This window comes from Ailuropoda melanoleuca, chromosome 2 (assembly GCF_002007445.2).
Source record: "Ailuropoda melanoleuca isolate Jingjing chromosome 2, ASM200744v2, whole genome shotgun sequence".
In the NCBI taxonomy this organism is placed as follows: domain Eukaryota; kingdom Metazoa; phylum Chordata; class Mammalia; order Carnivora; family Ursidae; genus Ailuropoda; species Ailuropoda melanoleuca.
Window position 1 is genome coordinate 63311010 of NC_048219.1, and position 20266 is coordinate 63331275.

At 39.2% G+C, this 20266-nt stretch overlaps 1 protein-coding gene across 4 annotated transcripts in view; it reads left to right on the forward strand.

Moving 5' to 3' along the window:
• Window positions 1–6797: 6797 nt before the first annotated feature.
• The window catches only part of FNBP1L (formin binding protein 1 like), a 103486-nt gene continuing 90017 nt past the window's right edge, over window positions 6798–20266 (forward strand). For all 4 annotated transcript variants that reach the window (XM_034653927.1, XM_034653925.1, XM_034653926.1 and 1 more), the window contains exon 1: window positions 6798–7043. In XM_034653927.1, coding sequence (XP_034509818.1) covers window positions 7020–7043 — 24 coding nt within the window. In that variant the 5' untranslated portion in view covers window positions 6798–7019. The remainder of the gene's footprint in view (window positions 7044–20266) is intronic.

A 20266-nucleotide genomic window follows, 5' to 3' on the forward strand; every position in this document is an offset into this window, starting at 1 on the left:
TTAAAAGTAGCAGATACAGCTACATACAAATAGCCTGGCCTAACCACTGGAAATTTAGAAATCCTGACTTAATAGGCTTCAAGTAAGGCCTAGCACCTGTTATTTTTTAATTCTAAACTCTTTTCGAATAGGTAAAACATGGACAATGTAATAAAATTAAGTGGAAATGGTGCAAAAGAAGAGTAGTGAGAAGTGAGATTTCTCACTCTAGTCTCCCCTTATCCCCCCTGGAGGTAACCGCTCTTTCCAGTTTCTTGTGTGTCCTTTCAGAGGTATTCTGTGCATATAAACACACAGCAAAAAGTTCCTCTCTCTATTAAACCAAAGTGATAGCATCTTCTATCCACTGTTCTGAACCTTCTCAGGCACAAATTTTTCAAAACTCTCTAAGAAGCAAATTCTTCAGGGGCGCCTGGGTGGCACAGCGGTTAAGCGTCTGCCTTCGGCTCAGGGCGTGATCCCGGCGTTATGGGGATCGAGCCCCACATCAGGCTCCTCTGATATGAGCCTGCTTCTTCCTCTCCCACTCCCCCTACTTGTTCACTCTCTCGCTGGCTGTCTCTATCTCTGTCAAATAAATAAATAAAATCTTTAAAAAAAAAAAAAAAGAAGCAAATTCTTCATGAAAGCCACAGATAAAAGCTATGTCTCTGTTCTCAAGAAATGCTACAGACACATCTATTAATATTTTTTTTAAAAAAGATTTTATTTATTTATTTGTGAGAGAGAGAGAGAGCACAAGCAGGAGGAGCAGAAGGCAGAAGCAGGCTCCCCACTGAGCAAGAAGCCTGATGTGGGACTGGGTCCCACGACCCTGGGATGGTGACCCAAGCCAAAGGCAGATGCTTAACCAACTGAGCCACCCAGGCATCCCTAAACATCTTTTACAACCAATTTTAGGTGTTCACCAACTCCCTCAGATCCATGGGCAAAATTCATGGTTAAGGGCTCCTTACTTCTGGTGCTTAATCTAAGATTATCCTGAATACTTAATGTTGCCAGATAAAATACAGAATGTTCAGTTGAATTCAAATTTCAAATTTCAGATAGACAACAAATAAATAATTTTTTAGTATAAGTATGTCCCATTTAATATTTGCTATATCAGAAATTCAAGTTTAACTGGGAGTCCTGTATTTTTATTTGCTAAATCTGGCAACCCTACGGAAAATTTTGATTTATAGGAAGCAACTCCAACTAATTCTCTCTAGAATGCCCTGTGTTAGAGACGACCTAGATTATAACTATACGACCAGGCTCTTCAGGATAAAGTCAACAGTTGTTTTTTTTTTCCAAAGATTTTATTGTATTTATTTGACAGAGAGAGCAGAAGCCAGAGAGGGAATACAAGCGGGAACTGGGGGGGGGGGGGGGGAGAAGCGGGCTTCCCGCTGAGCAGGGAGCCCGATGTGGGGCTCCATCCCGGAACGTTGGGATCATGACCTGAGCCGAAGGCAGACGCTTAACAACTGAGCCACCCAGGCACCTCAAATTCTAATAATTTAACCAGAAATTGGTTATCTATTGGCTTATTTCGAAATAAGCCAATTGGATTTAACTTGCTGTTTCATTTAAGGGATAAAACTGTATTGTTACAGTACAGTGGTCATTAAAACAAAAACTTACATTGAGTTTACATATAATAGTTTACCTTATTTTCAAAGAACTTAAGATATCTAAAATCTGGGCTATTTTGGTCCTTAAAATGAACACTAAAATTTTAGCTAATCGGGTTTGGAGAAGGATGAAGAGAATCAGCTAGAGGTAACTTTTCATTAGTGATTATTTAAGTCATCTTTATTATCGACAAAAATAATATTAAGCATTGACTCATAGGTAACATAATATCCTGATATGGAGGATGCAAAATTGTTACTTATGACTTTTAGTAAATCAATAACATGCTATAGTAAATATCAAATGACAAACATGAGAATCTGAATAGGAAAACAGTAGAAACAAGGATTACCATGATAGGTATGAGTCTGTTACACAGGAAATGAAAGAAAAATTATGTTAGAACCTAGTATCCCAAATGCATCTGAATGGAGTCAATAAAATTAAAATTTATCATTGCATTTCAGAATTGTTCTCCTTAGTAGCTAAAGGTAAATTTTCATTTCCTTCAATGTTAACCTGTATAGGATTTCAACAGTAGTGCGCTGATGTTTAAGGATTCCTTCTTCAAGGGAAAAGACAGCCCTGATTTGTAGCATTTGCTGATTCCATGGTGGAAATACTTTCACTATGACTGATATCAAGTTAACATCTTCAACAACCTGTTTGCACAACTCCTGAAAACTTAACAATTGGCTCTTGTGAGCCTGTAAAAGCTGGTTTTATTTCTATAAGTGCATATGATACACCCGATTGTATTTCATAAAAAGAAAATAGAGAGCGAGGTGTTCTTTTTGTTAATTGATGTGTGTGTTTTTAAATTTGTCAACACAGGCAAAAACCCCCACCAAAAAAAAAAAAACCACACACAACAAATGAATACTTTAAGAGTTTAATTAATGGAAATTTTGAATGGGTTTGAGAAGGTGTAATAAGAACCTGAAGAGACCTGTGTGTAACTTTTGTTCTACCAGGTCTCCTGACTCTAAAGAGAAATTGCTCTAAATAAATACTTAAATGCTTTTAAAGTCACATGGTTCTATAATAACCAGTGGGAAAGAATCAATCATCATAGAAAATTGGAAATGAGTTACCTCTTTAAACAAATCTATTCCATTTGATTTACATAAAATTTTGTCTTTTGTTTTTTTACTTTTTTCTTTTTGCCAAGTTTCATTAGAGCAGTTATATAAAATGCTTCAACTAGATTCAGTAATGGACAGCAGAACACCCAAAGACGAAAGAGTAGGTGGTTTTCTTTCTTTCTTTTTCTTCAGTAAGCCACTTTTAAACTATCCTCTTGAAGTTTTGAATTTCTTCCAACTCTTGGTTAGGAAAATTGGCAGTGCAGAAAGCAGTGATGACTATTAACTCATCAGTGCCATTCTTCATTTGGCTGACATGGATCTGCACTCTGGCATGATCCCATTTCTGCAGTGGTTCTCCATTCAAAGCATTAAAATGGAGGTGCCAAGTACATCTTCTTGATATTCTTCCTAAAATAGATTTAGCTTGATTGTTCTGGCCTACCTATGTTGATAATGATTCTATTTGTGGACACTTGCTATAATTTTAAGACATAATCTTCAGATACTTAAATGGCAAGAAAGGAGTTGCTATTGTTTATACTAGAGACTTCCTTTCAATAGTGGAAATTCTATATGATTGGACATTGATACATGTATGTTGAGAAAAGCTTTCCATATTCGAAGTGTTGATATAAAGTTTTATTTTTTTCTTTGAAAACACTTCACATTACTAACTTTATATATGGAATAAACTTTTGCAAAAATTTAGTTCTAAGACAAGAGATTGGCTGGTGGTTGAAGGTTAATGTATTTGGGCTAGTACATTATTCTATATTCCAGAATGCAGCAGTGAACAATTATCTTTTACAATCTGACTTAATAAGGGAATTCATGCAGGGAAAATTTGAAACTGGAATGGGCATTAGCTAAATGTTTATAACCAAGAAACTGTAAAAGGAACTTACATTTGAATTAATACAAGATAAAAATGTGCAAAAGAAAATGTAACACTTTAATGGCTTATTATATAGCAGTGTTCAAATATATGCCTGAAGAGAAAATGGATTCAATATACATTATTTTCCATAATTAATAAAAAGATACAGTGTAATAATTTTTAAAATTGCTAACGAGTCTGTGTAATTCGAGCTCTTTCAAGTTTACTCAATAGAGTGGCTGCATTGTAAAAATATGTGGAGAAAACTAAAATAATATTATTTCCTCATTTCCTTCTTAGTGTTGATTACCTTATAAAATATGTAAAAGAAACAGAAACTCTGTGGTAATGGATTACCAAAATAGGTCAAATAACAAAAAGGTGTAAGATAATTGGTTTGATGGAGTTTTGTATCCCTTAATGATGCAAAATATGACTTGGGGTTAGTAGCATCTGAAATAAAATAATAGATTGCTGTTACACTAAAGTGATTTTGCTATCAAGATGCAAAGTTATGTTTTATCTTTTTTTAGAGAGAAAAATGATGTGGTTTTTTTTAAAGATTTTATTTATTTGACAGCGAGAGAGACAGCGAGAGAGGGAACACAAGCAAGGGGAGTGGGAGAGGGAGAAGCAGGCTTCCCACTGAGCAGGGAGCCTGACAGGGGCCTCGATCCCAGGACCCTGGGACCATGACCTGAGCCGAAGGCAGACCCTTAATGACTGAGCCACCCAGGCGCCCCAAAAATGATGTGTTTGAACTGCTCACAAAGTGCCTTGTCATGGGTCCATAAAGAATAAATTTTATATATATGAATAATTTAAAACCCAGTGGATTCTGATTATGTCAAAAATCAACATTCTTGGGGGCTGGGGTGGCTCAGTTAAGTATCCGACTCTTGATTTCAGCCCAGGTCATGATCTCAGGGTTCTGAGATCCAGGCAGCAGGCTCTGTGCTGAGCATGGAGCCTGCTTAAGTTTCTCTCTCTTCCTCTCCCTCTGCTCTCCCGCCCACCCTGCCCCCACACTCTCTCTTAAAAAAAAAAAAAATTCTTATGTACTGCCATGCTAATAATATATATTCGTGTGTAACTATATATGTGTGTAAAACATCTCTGGATGTTTGTTAGCTAAAATGTGCCTATACTATTTTAGAGATTGGTTATAGAAAGGAATACTTTGGAAGCTGATTAATATTTATTTTTATAACAAAATATAACACAAAACATACTTATTCTTTTGTTGTGATAGTTTTCACTTTTAATCATCTTTGCTTAAAGACTTTGTTGAAGTAAACAGTGAATTTCAATATAAAAATTTGCAAATTACAAATAATTATTTAAAAGATTATCAATTTAAGTTAGTTTTATGAATTATATTTAAATTTTATAGCAATGTAGGATAATGGAAATTTTCCCTGAATTTGTTGGCCAAAAATCTAACTTTTTGAAGAGAAATGAATTGTTTTGTTTCTGTTCAGAAACTTTGGGAGAAGAAAAATGTTCATCTAGGAGATAAGACTTCATGTTCATTTGGGAAATGCTGAAAACAGTATGGTTAAGGATAATCTTCAATGTGAAAGATTATTTTACTTTTTAAAGGGAAAGCATGCAATTTTGGCTTAAATTATACTCCACATGTCTTGTATGACAATACTTGGATACAGTAAACCTTAGTATTGGAATGGTTCTGAATAATGAGACATCCATTTAATAAATATATTTTCCATTACTAATCTTACTTGTAATTGCTAAATGCATTCATGATGTATAGGCAGGAAGAGGAAGGGAGAGGAGAAATGGATAGCTGCATTAGGTGATGCAAGTAACATTGAAGGAATTCTATTTGAAATAGAGGCAATATAGAAAAATACTGGAAAGAGAAAGTGTTCAGTCAGTGCTTTACAGACTTCACTGCATGGCATACTTAAGCATTTAAAAATTGGCCATAGGAGGAGAGTATTTGTATATTTCAAGCGGAACTCAGAGAAAGGAGGCAAAGAATTCAGCAAGAATGGCGGCCTGTCAGTAAGGCACAGGTTATTTGCCTTAACCCCAAAAGGGATCACAGCGGGGCAGGGACAAGGATTGAAGCGGAAGAGATTGGGGCACCTGACCAGGCCGTATAAGGGGAGGAGTTTCAAAAGCTGACACTCCGGTTTGGAGAACTTCTTAAGACACTCAGCTGTCATAACACTGAGGAGTACTGTGCTAGTGACTGAACTGAAGTGTGTGTGTGTGTGTGTGTGTGTGTGTGTGTGTGTGTGTGTGTGTTTAGGAGACAAGCAATTAATGCTAAAGCATACGTTAGGAGTTGCTAAGTGTATCTGGTATCTAATAGTACCCGCCAAACTGGCTGATTGCAGTTAATGATCGCTCAAAAAGGCCGGGAAGTAACTCCACAGAGGAAAAAGGAAATGGTGGATCTGCCTCCAAGATTCCCATATCCTCAGCGAGTGGTGTCTGAAGTTCCAATAGGCTCCTTGCACTACCGGAGAGGAATCTGGTTCCTGTCCAGCCTCCACAGACGAGGTGCCCATTCCTCCGCTGGGGCAACCTGCAGCTGGGGCAAGCTCAGTTCTCATTTCCTGCAGGTGACAGCTCGGCTCACATTGGTCCATGTCTTTCATCTCTTGTTATGGCAACATCCCAAAATGCATGCTAAAAGATCTGCCTCTTCTTATGATTTCCTGACAGAACTTATAAAATTAAAATGTTTTATTAAAAATAGAATCGTGGAACGTTGCATTCACATTTGACGTTCAACCTCTACACATTTTGGTGATTCCCAAGATCAATTTACCAATCAAGACTTTAAAAAAAAATAAAAATCTCCGACTACGTAAACCCAAGGATTTCTAAGAGGCATCTATGTCAGGATTTCTCCCAGGTGGAGGACGCAAAAGGCACGAAGGGTGACTGGAATTGCCTCATCTAAGCGGTCTCAGGGCAGAGAAGGGTGGTGGGCGTCTTTCCCTTCTCTCCCTTTCCACCTTGAAGACAGAGATGCGAGGGGCGGCGGCGGTGGGATTGTCCGAGCCCCAAGGGGCAGGCAGGAAGAGACCTAGCGGGCGAGCCGCCCGCGTGGGAAACCCTTCCGCGAGTTGGCCCGCGTGAGGCCCGGCGAACGCGGGTCCGCCGCGATCCCAGGGTGCTCCGCGCCCTGCCCCCTCCCCTCTCCGCGTCCCGCCTCCCCTCGGCCCGGGCCCCCTCCCTGCCGGCTCTGGGAGGCGGGGACGCGGCGTCGGCGGCGGCTTCTCCAGGCGCGTCTTTCTCACTCACTGGGGAGCCTGGCGGTGGCGGCACCTTCGGAGCTCGAGCGGTGGAGCTGCGAGCCCGTCGGCCCGCCAGTGGGAGGTCGGACAGACTAAGGGCAGATCCGACAGACGGACGGACAGCGGAGCAGCCAGACGGCCCGAGTCGCCTCAAGTTCCGCCATGAGCTGGGGCACAGAGCTGTGGGTGAGTTCGGGTGAGGGGCGCCCCGCGCGGACTCCGGCCGGCGAGGGGCGCGGGCAAGGCGGGCGCCGCTGACCGTCGGCGGCCAGAGCGCTTTGGGCCATCCCCGCCTCTGGCGTTAGCGGAGGGCGGGGGCTCCACTCTTCTTTGTGTGCAGACCCCTCTTCCTTCTCGGCCGGGGTTGAGTGGCTGCTGGTCTGCGCTCCCGCCTCTGCCGCCGCGGCGGGGCTGAGGGCTGCGCCTTGTACGGCGGGAGGAGCGGCCCGCGGACTCCCGCGTCCGCCGCCATCCTCTCCCTTTCCCTGTCTCTCCTCCGTCTTCACTTTCCGGACGCCTGGCTTGTTGCCGGGCCGCGCTCCTCTCCCTTTGTATCTCTCCGCCCCGAGGCGGGGGAGGGGGCCCATTGTCCCGAAGGGGCGCTGTTCGCGGGCAGGGAGGGGGCCCTTCTGCGGCCCCCAGCCCGGGCGACGGTCCCTGGGGCGAGGGCGTCGCCGGGCCAGGACGGTGCGGCGAGCCTCGAGGCGCCGCCCACCGCCCTCGCCCCAGGTAGGGGGAGCCGGGCGGCTTTGTTCCGAGCCCGGCCTCCGGCCAGCCAGGCCCAGCCCACAAGCCCATTTATCTCTCCCTCTGTGTGTGTGTGCCCCTAACCCGCGCGTGGCTTCGGGGACTCCGGCTGGGTTATCCCCGGCTGCTGCCTTGGGCTGGGGGCGGGGGGGTGGGTTGGCTTTCGGAATCTGAATTAAATTGATGTATCGACGGGGAAGCCAATTTTGCCAAAAGGAGCGTAGGGCTTCCCGAATGCTTTACTTCCCCTTCCGCTGTTCTTTATTCTGACTCGTTCTCCCCGTTTTCTTTCTTTCCTCCTTGCCTTTCTTGGGCGCTGAAGGTTTCAGACAATGCCCAGTGTCTGACCAAGGTGCGGGTGGACTGTAATAGGTCGGAGAATTCGCTCGCGACGCCGCTTCGCAAGGGTGGAGGTGTGGAGGGCAGTGATTTCTCAGGTGCAGCAGAAGAGACCCGGGGCGTGGGGGCGCTGTCCCGAGAGCGGCCTGGCTTCAGCCACTCCCCTTTTTATCCCACCTGTGTACATATCCGTGCCTTTTGTTAACGAGGGTCTTGTGAAACCACTGCAGAGAGAGGGGAGAAAGAACTTTTTTTGTCTCGGTAGGAGCATGTAGGATGCGAATGAAGGTAGATTGGTTAATTGAAGGGCAAAATGTTTTCTTCGGTTGTTTTTCATCTCTTACGGATTGGGAATCTTAGAACTGAAAGAGACTTTAGAGTTCATCTCGTAGAACACTTAGCCAGCCCAGGAATCTCCTGCAACATTCAAGACAAGTGTTTGCCCAGTCTGTAAACACACCGCCCAAGAGAAAATACCTCAGACATTCGTTTCTTAGATAGCATCAATTTTTCTTATATTAGAGAGGATTATGTAGTAAATGAATTATGTAAAATTTAACCCTTTAGATTCTCAAGCATTATTGGTCTTTTCCCTTGATTTTGTACATTTTGTACATTTTGTAATTGAGTATAGTGCGTCATAAATTAAAGTGATGGATATAGTTTTATTTTCCATTTTTATAATTAGTAAATATTTTTATTTTTACACATTAAATGATCCACGTTTCAGAGGAAGCAAAAATGTACTCAGTACTTTTTTAAAGTACACATAGGAAGAGTGGAGTAATATTTAGATTTAACTTTTCGATTTAAAAAGCATTTTCTATCATACTACAGAAAAACAGTTGTAAAGAGAAAGAGCATTTTAGTGAAGATTAAAATGCGATTTTTAAAAGTTTTCATTCAGAAGTGATTAGCAATCTTACCCCCCCCCCCCCGCAATTTGGTTAGTTACTTTCAGCATTTGAATAATTTCTCAGCAATTTGGAAAGGGAAACTGAGATGGGAAGAAGAGATGGGAATTTCTGTTAAAATTTCTGTTAAAATTGTTTTGTATCCTTTTGGAAATTATGAAAAAGAGATTTTAAATTGTTTCCTCTTAAAATTTAATGCACCATGTTTTAAACTTTTTAGTGATTTTAGGATTTGAGGGAAAGATTTATTAGAAACTAAATGATAGAGAATCAACTAGTATCATCTGGATGCTGTAGAAGTTGGTGTAGAGGGCTATTGTTGGGACCAGAAAAGACCTTAGAAAAATTTGACTGGATTTCCTGTTTTTACTGTTCTGTTTTGAATAAGGATATTGTGCTTCCAGTGGATTGTAACAAACACCTATACTGTGCTCTTGTCATTGAGGAATATGAGGATAGGAGAATTCTCTTGAAATTCTGAATTTAGAAACCAGTTCTATTATTTCATGTTTAGGATCACATTACTGTCCCAAAGATTTAGTTATTGGGAATATGTTACAAAAATATGAATGCAGTTATGCGCTCAAACTTCAGTTTTTTTCTTATATTCTTTGGAGTTTCATTGCTATTTTAATGCTTCTTAAGTCTTATGTTAAATTTGAGAATAAAGTAATAAAACAGAATCACTTAAATACTCTGGGGGACAGAACTAATAGTGATAGGCTAAGTGGGTTATGTCAGACTTTGCTGTGTGTGGTTGTGAGGGGAAATGAATTAGCTGGTACTGGATTTGAGCTGTGCTTCAAGGTATTTCATGTGTTCCAAATAAGCATTTAAGTAAGCATTGAATATATGCTAGAGGCTTAGTTCTGTGTTCTGCGTAATATCAAAGAGATGACAGTGTCTTCATTTCTTCAGGGTGCAACATAATTAAAAGATAGCATCTTAAGTGTTGTTTATTGTGTTGATTTTTTTTTTAATCATTATGGGAAGAATGGTTGGATCAAAAAGAGTCCGAGTATGAATCAATGATTTCACAAATCAGATTTTATAATTATTAGCTCTTTTTGCAAGGAAGAAAATTAGAGTTGGAAAAGTTTTGTGTTTAATCAATAAGTTTTATTTATTAGGAGATATTCTTTGCTGTTTTGAGGAGCCAAATTTTGCCAGAAAAAAAAATCGTGTGTGGATTGTGTGTATATAGATATGAAAAAAGTATGGCTGAGCACGCTATATTCATATCATGATTTATTCAGTAATTTGCTCCCCAAGGGAAGTGAGGTGACTCTTCTGTAAGTTAGAAGGGTAGCTTCCAGTATCTGACTTAATTTATTGGGTCTTATAAACCTTTTTTATGCCTTAGTTTCCTGGTCTATGTGATTTTTGGCCCTTAGTTTTAAGAGTGTGTAATTTAAAAGCCATTGTTATTTTCATTAAATTCTTAAGTGCGTTTGACAAAGCTCATGCTCTTTTTTTATTTTCAAGGTTTTATTTATTTATTTGAGAGAAAGCGTACAAGCAGGGAGAGGGGCAGAGAGAGAAGCAGGATAGACTCCCTGCTGAGCAGGGAGCCCTACTCAGGGTTCGATCCTGGACTCCAGTCTCACAACTTGAACCAAAGGCAGATGCTCAACCGAGTGAGCTACCCAGGCACCCCGCTCATACTCTTTTTGGAAAAAATTAAAAAATTTGAATTGGATGATAGATTTAGTGGATACCCCAGTCTTAACCCTTGATCCTTCATTTTTGTCCTTATAGCATTTATTTAATATCTGTGCTGTAAGTGAATTAGACTTTTGAGTCTTGGAGTATAGAACGGGATTAATTTCTCTGTTTTCACTGAACAATGCCTGTAGGTGATCATGCATATTTTGCCCAATTGGATTGATAGTTCTTTACCTAGAACATTGATGACTGATTGAAAAGTGCATCCTGGAGGAAGTCTTTATGGTTCTGAAAGCCTTTGTAGCTGGTGATAGAAAGTGGTCTAGATAACGGTTCGAGAATGTCTAAATAAGTTGAAACTAAGATTATGAAGTTAAGGTTAGTGTTTGGTTTAAAAACTTTTTACAGTTGGGGAAAAACTGACCTAAAAGTAGTTCTTGTGACTTTATCTGACTTACAGGTCTGTGATGTGACTGCAAAAATAGCTGATGAAATCTTAGACCACATTAATAGATTTGTCTAGAAGACAGCTGTGTAGTTCCGTGGTAGTCCATAGTGGTTAGACTGTCTCTGTAATACTGACTTGAGCATTACTTCACATTTTTTGGAAAATGTGTTCACCCAAGTAGAGGAGGTTGACAACGAAAGCTCCTTGTTAATTAATGGTATTACTTTTTTCAAAGGCCATGAAATTGCTGTAGGAATTTAGTTTAAACAATGAAGTGATTATTGAATGTCTGTTATGGGGAAGCACTGTGAATGTATGGTGAAATTTATGAAGGTTTATAATATTGGCCCTGCCGTGAAGAAACTTAGAGTCATTTTGAGGTGATACTCTTTCCTAACTCCACAATACTCCTCTATGTTGGTATAACTGTCCAGAATGTCTTCTTTTGACCAGTTCTTCTGAACCCCCCTTTTCTCCAGAGTACACATTCTGGATAATATCTTTCTTATGGGACTACCACCTTATGTTATAGTTACTTCTTGTACATTCAAACCTTTGGGAAAATAGTCATGGTATAAATATTTGTGTATTATATTCCATTTTGTTGATAGAAATTGTTGTGTTCAACATTGTATTACAGCTATTATTCTTAGTTAAGGAGGCTGAGAGTGAATCAAGACACCTATTTATGCCACCATTCTGTCCTGACTGTGTTAAGGTGGAAGCTGGAGAATGGCCTCTAACCAATTATCTCTCCTCTGCATCTGCTGCTTCCTTAAACCACCCAGTTCCACTCCCCTTCCCTGCCTTCATTTTGGAACACTCACTCTCTTTCTCCTTCCCCCAGTCTATAAATGTGAGTTCGGCTGGACACTTAAAAACCTATTTTACCAGGGTGGCTGGGTGGCTCAGTCAGTTGAGCATCTGCCTTGGCTCAGGTTGTGGTTCTGGGGTCCTGGGAACAGGCTCCTTGCTCAGCGGAGAGTCTGCTCCCCCCGCCCCCATGCTCGCTCTCTCTCTCTCATATAAATGAATAAAATTCTTAAAAAAAACTATTTTACCTACTTTTTCCCCTGTTTGCAGGCAGAAAATAAGAGAATAGTAATGATTTATAATTATGGGACCTACAAGTGCTCTCTTATTTATTAGTCTTCAGTCTTTAAACATTTTTAGCTCAATAGCAAAAAAAAAAAAATTCTGTTTTGGGGAACATAGTCATACCTACAGTTATTAAACTAGTGGGAAAAGATTATATAAAGGTTTTGTTTTATAGGAAACAAAAGCTGTTCCATGTATTAGTCCAGGCAGTGTATATCAGATGTAACAAAAATATACTTAGCATGGGCTTTGGAATTAAGGAGGGTTTTGCATATAGGTGCCTAAGTTCCTAGAGGGCAGAGATCATGTCTTATTCGTTGCTTAATCATTGTCTGATTCATTGCTGTATTTTCCCCTGTCAGCACACTGCCTGGCATAGAGCCTGATGTTACTCAGATCTTTAGTAAATGTTTGCTGGACTGACCTGAGTGTAGTGGTTACGTTTGGCTTGAATCTGAGTATGGGATGGCTGGAAAGTAGTGATGCAGGGTAGAGTGGGACCAGGCTAAGAGGTTGATCCGGCTGAATGCTTGATTTACATTCATGGAACGGGGAGAGAGAGAGAGAAAGAGGTGTGTTATTTATTTATTAGAGTATGATAAACTCGATTTTTAGACCATTTAAAAACATTTAAAAATCCACAGAAGGAGGTTGTACTTTGTGTTAGTAGAAGGGATTATTTCTTCCTTCTGAATGCTTTGGTGGCAGGAGGAAGAATCCCCTTGGGTTTTAAAAGATGAAAGTTTATTATCTCCTCTGCAAGAATATTTGAAGGGTGTTCGTTCTTTTAACAATGTGTTATTGGCCTTGATATCAGCTGTGTTTTTTAAATATATGTTATTTCTGCCGTTTGTTAATACCGTTTTTCCTTCTCTCCCTTATCTGTGTGTTAATATTTTTACTTCTGTATCACTTTAGTTCCAGTGCTTTTTCTGAGGCTGAGAGGTGTTCATTGGGAAATGTAGTAAGCTTTGGTCCTACCAGTTTTGCTGTGATTAATAGCTTCATGAGCTGATTTATGCACTAATTTTCTCACATAACAAAAGTATTTTGGAATATTTTGAGATACCGCCTTTAATTGATGGTATGCTCTAAAATTTCAGATTGTACTTAAAAATAATCTGTTGATACAGTTAATTTTAATATTGTCACCTGTGCTTTTAAGCATTTTCCTTTTTTCCCTATAGTAAGTTGTATTCTGTGATTATGTTTACAGGATTTTCATAGACTAGTTCTTTAAAACCACCTCTTTTACGCAATAGGGAGCTGCTGTAAGGCATTGTAAGATGATGTCTGACTGCTTTTTGTAATGTGGGATTCAGCATTTAGAATTGTATAGAGCCCAAGAGAAAGAAATCTAGAATAATAAGAATAAAAGTTTTTGTAAAATGTCCCTATTGAATCCAGATTAGTTATTAATATTTGGAACTTAGCAATTTTTCCTTAAGTTCTTGATAGAAAACTAATCATCAGACTTTCACAATGCCTCATGAAATATGTGAAGTATTAGTATTATGTATTGTAGTTTGAAAAAATACAAATGTTTATGTAGAGTTAGATTTTCCTGTTTTTCCCCACACCATTATTTTGTTGTTTCCAGAGTGAAAGTCCTATGTTTCGTTTCTGCTGTATCCCTGCTGTGTACCTAATTTGTATAAAAGGAATGGGCATATAATAGGCACTGAAATATTTGTTGAATGAGGAAATCAGTGAATTGCTATAACTCTATCCTCAGATTAGTTTTGAATACTAAGGGTATTTAGGTTTTTTCCCCCCAGATTTAAGTTTTTTTTATCTTTGTTTAACTTTAGGGATCCTTTGTTTGTTTTTAAGTAGATTCCACACCCAGTATGGGACTTGAACTCATGACTCTGAGATCAAGAGTCAGTGCTCTAAAGATTAAGCCAACCAGGTGCCTCTTTTAGGGATCCTTTTTATAATCTGGAAAAAAAACTGATTGTGTCTCTTCATATGAAAATTTTCTCTTTTAGGTCTGGAATTCTCATTTCCTTGATTGAGTACAAATGATTATTTTTTAGTGATAGCTTATTTTATGACCCTTTGGATTCTGAAGATTTTTTTATTATCTGAGGGAGGGCACGAGAGAGAGAGAGAGAGAGAGAGAGAGAGAGAGAGAGAGAAAGGGAAAACAAGTGAGAGGCAGAGGGAGAAGCAGACTCCCCACTGAGCAGGGAGCCCGATGTGGGGCTCCATCCCAGGACTTTGAGATCATAACCTGAGCCGAAGGCAGGCATTTAACTGACTGAGCCACCCAGGCGCCCCCAAGCCTTTGGATTCTAAAAATGAGAACAGTTAACATTCTCTTGATCATGTAAGAGTAATGTAAATTGTCTGAGACTTAATGAATTGGGAAGACATAAAAGATAGGTTTTTAGTACAAGTGTTGATTCTGAGAGATTTTTACAAATGTTAGTGGTGGTTGAGATTTTTTTTCCATTACAAATTATAAGAATCAAAATTATTGAAACAGCTATGGTAAACAGCTTTGAATAAATACAAACTATAACTTTGAATCAATTTTCTAGACTTAGATAATGAACTAAATTAACATCTTTTACTGTTTGCCAAGGCTGAATATAATCAACATTTGTTAACTTTTTGAATCTGAAAATGACCTTTTACCTTCATCCTTTTAAAATTTCATTAAGATGTAACATTCATACATTAAAGCGTACAAATCTTACAGTACAACATTAAGATTTTTTAAAAAATGAACATACTCATGTAATTACCACTAAGATCAAGATACAGAAGTTTCTTCATGCCATTCCCAGTAAATATCTGCCCAAAAGTAACCACTATTCTGACTGTATTGCCTTTGATTACTTTTGTAGGTTTTTTATTTTTATTTTTATTATTTTTAAAGATTTTATTTATTTATTTGACAGAGAGAGGCAGCGAGAGAGGGAACACAAGCAGGGGGAGAGGGAGAAGCAGGCTTCCCGCTGAGCAGGGAGCCCGATGTGGGTCTTGATCCCAGAACGCTGGGATCATGACCTGAGCCGAAAGTAGATACTTAATGACTGAGCCACCCAGGTGCCCTTGCTTGTGTAGGTTTTTTTAAACTTAACGTGAATAATATCATGCAATATATGCATATATATTTTCATGTCTTCTTTCATTTAACATGTTGTATGTGAGAATCATCCTTTATGGTTAGTTTGTGGTATTTCATTTTATCTGTAGGATTTGTGTTTTCTTCTGGGTGCCTGGGGTCACTCCTAGTCTGGGACCACCTTAAACCAGGGCTTGAAATTCCTGTGTGGTTGTTGGGTTTTGATTTCTGTCCCCCTATCTTGTGCTACATTATCAAAACAAAGATCCTGATTTTCAGGATTGGCAAACATCCTCAGGGCCAAAGTAGCTTATATGCTTATTATTATTTTTTTCCCTTTTTGGATTCTCATTTTTTGCTTGTGACTTTGTAATTCTTTGTTATCTTGGCTTGTCTTTGACACTTTACATTTTTGGAATATATTTTATCCATATTTTAAAGTTTTTATCCAGTAGAATAGTGATAGGTGATCAAAAAACCTAGCCTGGTACTACTGGAAACTGAAAATTGTTACATGGAATTTTTAATTATTTTGCTATTGTATTTTTAATTTCTAAGAGTTGTTTTTTGTTTGTTTTCTCCGTGTACTTTTTTTTTTTTTCCCCCACTTTTTCAAGTAGTTTCCATGCCCAGTGTGGATCCCAGTGTGTGGCTTGAACTCATGACCGTGAGATCAAGAGTTGAGCTGAAATCAAGAGCCGGATGCTCAACCGACTGAGCCACCCAGGAGCCCCTCTGCTTATCTTCTCTTAGTTCTTTGTGTATACCAAAATAGGTTTTTTGGTTTTTTTTGTGTTTAGTTTTCTTATCCTTGCATAATATTTGTAGCCTTTAAGTTGCTTTTTTTCCCTTTTTGCTTGTTTTGGTTCTTGTTTTTCATGTTAGAGACTTTCCTTAAATATTCTGTGATCCCAGGATCCTGGAAAGATGTCTGTCAAGATTAGGGCATACTGAGTTCTGATATGCCCTACCTTTAAGTTTAGGGTTTGGGCTCTTTGAAGTTTTTGATCCCTTTAAGGGTTTTTGCTTAATAGTTCCCCCTGGGATTGTTAGATCTTCTACCTCCTTTCCAAGCCTATTCTGAAAGCTAAGGAGGTATACTGTAGTCTTTCTTTTGAAGTCACATTTATCATTGCTGTTTATGGTGCTGGGAGCCACAACCTGATTTTTTTTTAACAGGTGTTTAAACAAATAGTTTATTTGACTTATATAACAAGATATTGGGGGGTAGTCACTGTCTTGGGTTCATGAACTTAGCACTTTCAGGACTGTTTTGGACTTTCCCTCAGTTGCAAGTTGCAGCTCCAACAATCATGTCTGTATTTAAGGCCCCCCAAAAAAAGTAAGAAAAAGAAAGAGGAACAAAATCAAATATGTCTGCCTCTTTGTCCGGAAGGCAAAAGCTTTCCCAGTGTTTCTACAACAAACTTCCCCTTAGGTCTCACTGTCCAAAGCTGGGCACATTGCCACCTGAACAAAAGTAGGGTTCTATTAGAAAAGAAGGGGAATAAGTATAAGGTACCCCAAAATACAGAATTTATGGTGTTTGTCCCCAGGGAATTAATGATTGCTTTACAGAGGCAAAACACACACATGCATATTTATTTATGGATATTTGAGTAATAGCAAGGGGGTTAAGAAAAGGCAGCAGTACAAGTGATGAAGCAGATATTTTAGAGTTGAGGTCTTTGAGAGTCTAACATGGCCCACCACCATTTTAAGAGCTTGGTGGTGAAGGGCTTATGTGTTTTACCTGGAGTTTATAGCCCACCTTTCATTTGCCATACCATGCCATGGTGACGTCACCTGCCAGAATAGATGGGTGTTTTGCATAATGGTCAGAACTGATGGTCAGGGCTTGTTGAAGTTTACCTAACCTCAGGCTGAGTGAAGGAAGGCACTGCAGGACTGAAGAAGTCCAGAAGTTTATTTTGTAGGGAGAAATTTTTCCTGGATGTTGGAAACAATAAAGATCTCCTGTAGTGACCCAGGTCTCTTAGTCATGTAGCTATAATATCAAGCTATAAAATTGACTCCGGGAAGTAAGAGGCCATCAGCTTGGAGTTACGGGCCCTTGGCTTTTCTTTTTTTTTTTTTTTTCTTTCTTTAAATTGATAGATAATGAATATTAATATTATCTTACAGATAATATATCTTTCTTTAAATTGATACAGATAATGAATATTAATATTATCTTACAGATAATGAATATTAATATATTTTTGTTAACTAAAATCCATAGTTTACTCAGATTTCCTTAGTTTTTACCTCATGTCTTTCTGTTCTACATTACGTTTAGTTGTCATGTCCCGTTAGGTACTTCTTGTCTGCCATTTTTTCAGACTTTCCTTGTTGATGACCTTGAGAATTTAGAGGAGTATTGGTCAGGTATATTGTGGGGTGCCTCTACTGGAATTTGTTTGATGTTTTTATTTGTGATCAGACTGGGGTTACGGTTTTGGGGAGGATGATCATGTGCCGTTTTTATCACATCGTTTCAAAGGTACGTATCATCAACAGGGTTTATTACTGTTGATATTGATTTTGCTCACTTGGCTGAAGTAGTGTTTGTCAGATTTCTTCACTATAAGTTATTTTTCCCTCTCTTTCTATACTGTACTCTCTGGATGGAAGTCACTGTTGTAACCCATACTTAAAGAGAAAGGAGTTATGCTCCCTTTTTTTTATGGTTGGAGTAACTACATAATTTATTTGGAATTCTTTTGCATGGAAAATTTATCTCTTCTCCCCCATTTATTAATTTATTCATACATTTATAGCAGTATGGATTCAAGGATATAATGCAATGCTGCTTCATTTATTTTGTTGCTCAGATTGTTCTAGCTGTGACCATTGGGAGCGCTTTCAGTTGGCTGCTGTAACAGCACTGTAACACATCTCCATCAGTAAGGACTTATTTATTTGAGAGAGCGAGAGCGAGAGCGAGAGAGAGAGAGAGAGAGCGTGCTTGAGCAGGGGGAGGGGCAGAAGGAGAGGGGAAGCAGACTCGCCACTGACAGGAAGCCCAACATGAGGCTCCATCCCAGGACCCTGAGATCATGATCTGAGCCAAAACCAAGAGTCAGAGATGCTCAACCGACTGAGCCACCCAGGCACTCCAATAAAGATTTTTTTAAAGAACAACTTTACTTCCAGGCTCATCTTGTATATTTTCTGTCCCAGTCTTCGAATCGGCCATTTCTCCAAAGAGCCCTGGTTCCTTTTATTGGAGAATGGTATTAGAGACCAAGATATAGGAGGTAGATGTGCTTGCTACTGCAGTTTTATTCTTTTAATCTCTTTCAGCTGATAAGACAAAGAAATATATGTGTATATACTAAGCTGTGTAAGTGTACTGTATATATAAGTATTTCTATATGTAACCGTCTGTGTCTATATTAAATATTTAATGATGTCTCCAACACTAATCCATTTGTATATATCCTTCTAGCCTCTTATTGCTTATCTGTAAATTCCCACTTGGGACACCTCCCTTTGGCTGCCATACATTTGCTCAGTAGTTCCGTTTCAGTATAGATGTAGTATAGCAATATCAGCTTTATTAACCTGTGCCCTCTGGGAGACAACTTTATCAACTAGAGTACAGTATTTATATGCAATTCCTTTTCCCTCTAGTTCTACAGACTCTTAATTTTCAGTTACTTAGGTCAGCACCATTTATTTCCCTCATCCCCTTCAGTGAACATTTTTCATACATTTCATACATTTATAATACAGTTAGAATTTTTTTTTTAAATCTGCTCCCAGGATCTTGGGATCCTCTGACTTTCTCAATGATTTTTAAAAAATTACATAGTTGGGGCACCTGGGTTGCTCTCTTGGTTAAGTGTCCATCTCTTGATTTTGGCTTGGGCCAGGATCTCAGGGTTGTGAGATCAAGCCCCATGTGGGGCTTCAGGCTGCGTGTGGAGCCTGCTTAAGATTCATTCTCTCTCTCTCTCCCTCCCTCCCCCCTTCCCCTCTGATAAACCAGCCCCCGCCCTGCTTGTAGTCTCTCTCAAAAAAATAAACTTAGATTAAAAAAATTGCATAGACTAAGGCTCGTTCCTTGTGCTGTGAAGTTCTGTAGGTTTTGACAGAGGTATAATGTTATGTATCCAGCATTCCAAGATCATAAATAATAGTTTCACCTCTTAAAAATCCCTTGTGGCCTATCTCACCCCTGTTAGGAGAGCTGCTGTGAAAACAACAGAAAAAAACAAGTGTTGGTGAGGATGTGAAGAACTTAGAAACCTGTGCACTGTAGGTGGGAATGTAAAATAGTTCAGCTACTGTGAAAAACAGTATGGTGGTTCCTCAAAAATTAACCAAGGAATTACCATATAATCCAGCAATTCCGTTTCTGAGTATTTACCAAAAGAATTGAAAGCAGGGTCTTGTTTGTTTGTTTTAAAGTAAGCTCTCCATCCAAAGTGGGGCTTGAACTCATGACACTGAGATCACAAGTCGCATGCTCTACCTACTGAGCAAGTCAGGCGGTCTGAAAGCAGGGTCTTGAAAGAGATTGTTACAACCACCTTTATAGCATTGTTCACAGTAGCTACAGGGTAGCAGTTCAGGTGTTGATCAGCAGATAAATAGATAAGCAAAATGGTATGTAGATACAATGGAATGTTATTAAGCTTAAAAAAGAAGGAAATGCTGACCTATGCTGCAAAAATGGATGAACCTTGAGGACATTATGGTAAGTGAAATAAGCCACAAAAAGACAATACTGTATGATTCCACATATGTGAGGTACCTAGAGTAGTTATATTCATAGAGACAGGACATAGAATGGTGGTCACTGGGGCAGAGGGGAGGAGGGAATGAGCAGTTATTGTTTAATGGGTATAGTTTTAGTTTTGAAGATGAAAAGAATTCTGATGGATGGTAGTGATGGTTGCACAACAATATGAATGTACTTAACACTGAATTGTACAGTTAAAAATGATTAAGATGGTAAATTTTGTCTTATGTATATTTTTACTCCCCTCCACCAAAAAAAAAAAAAAAAAACCAAAAAACCAACTCTGTGCTGTTCCTGTTCATCCCTCCCTACCCAACTACTGATTTTTTTTTAATAGGCTTTTTAAATTAGCAGTTTTAGGTTCGCAGCCAA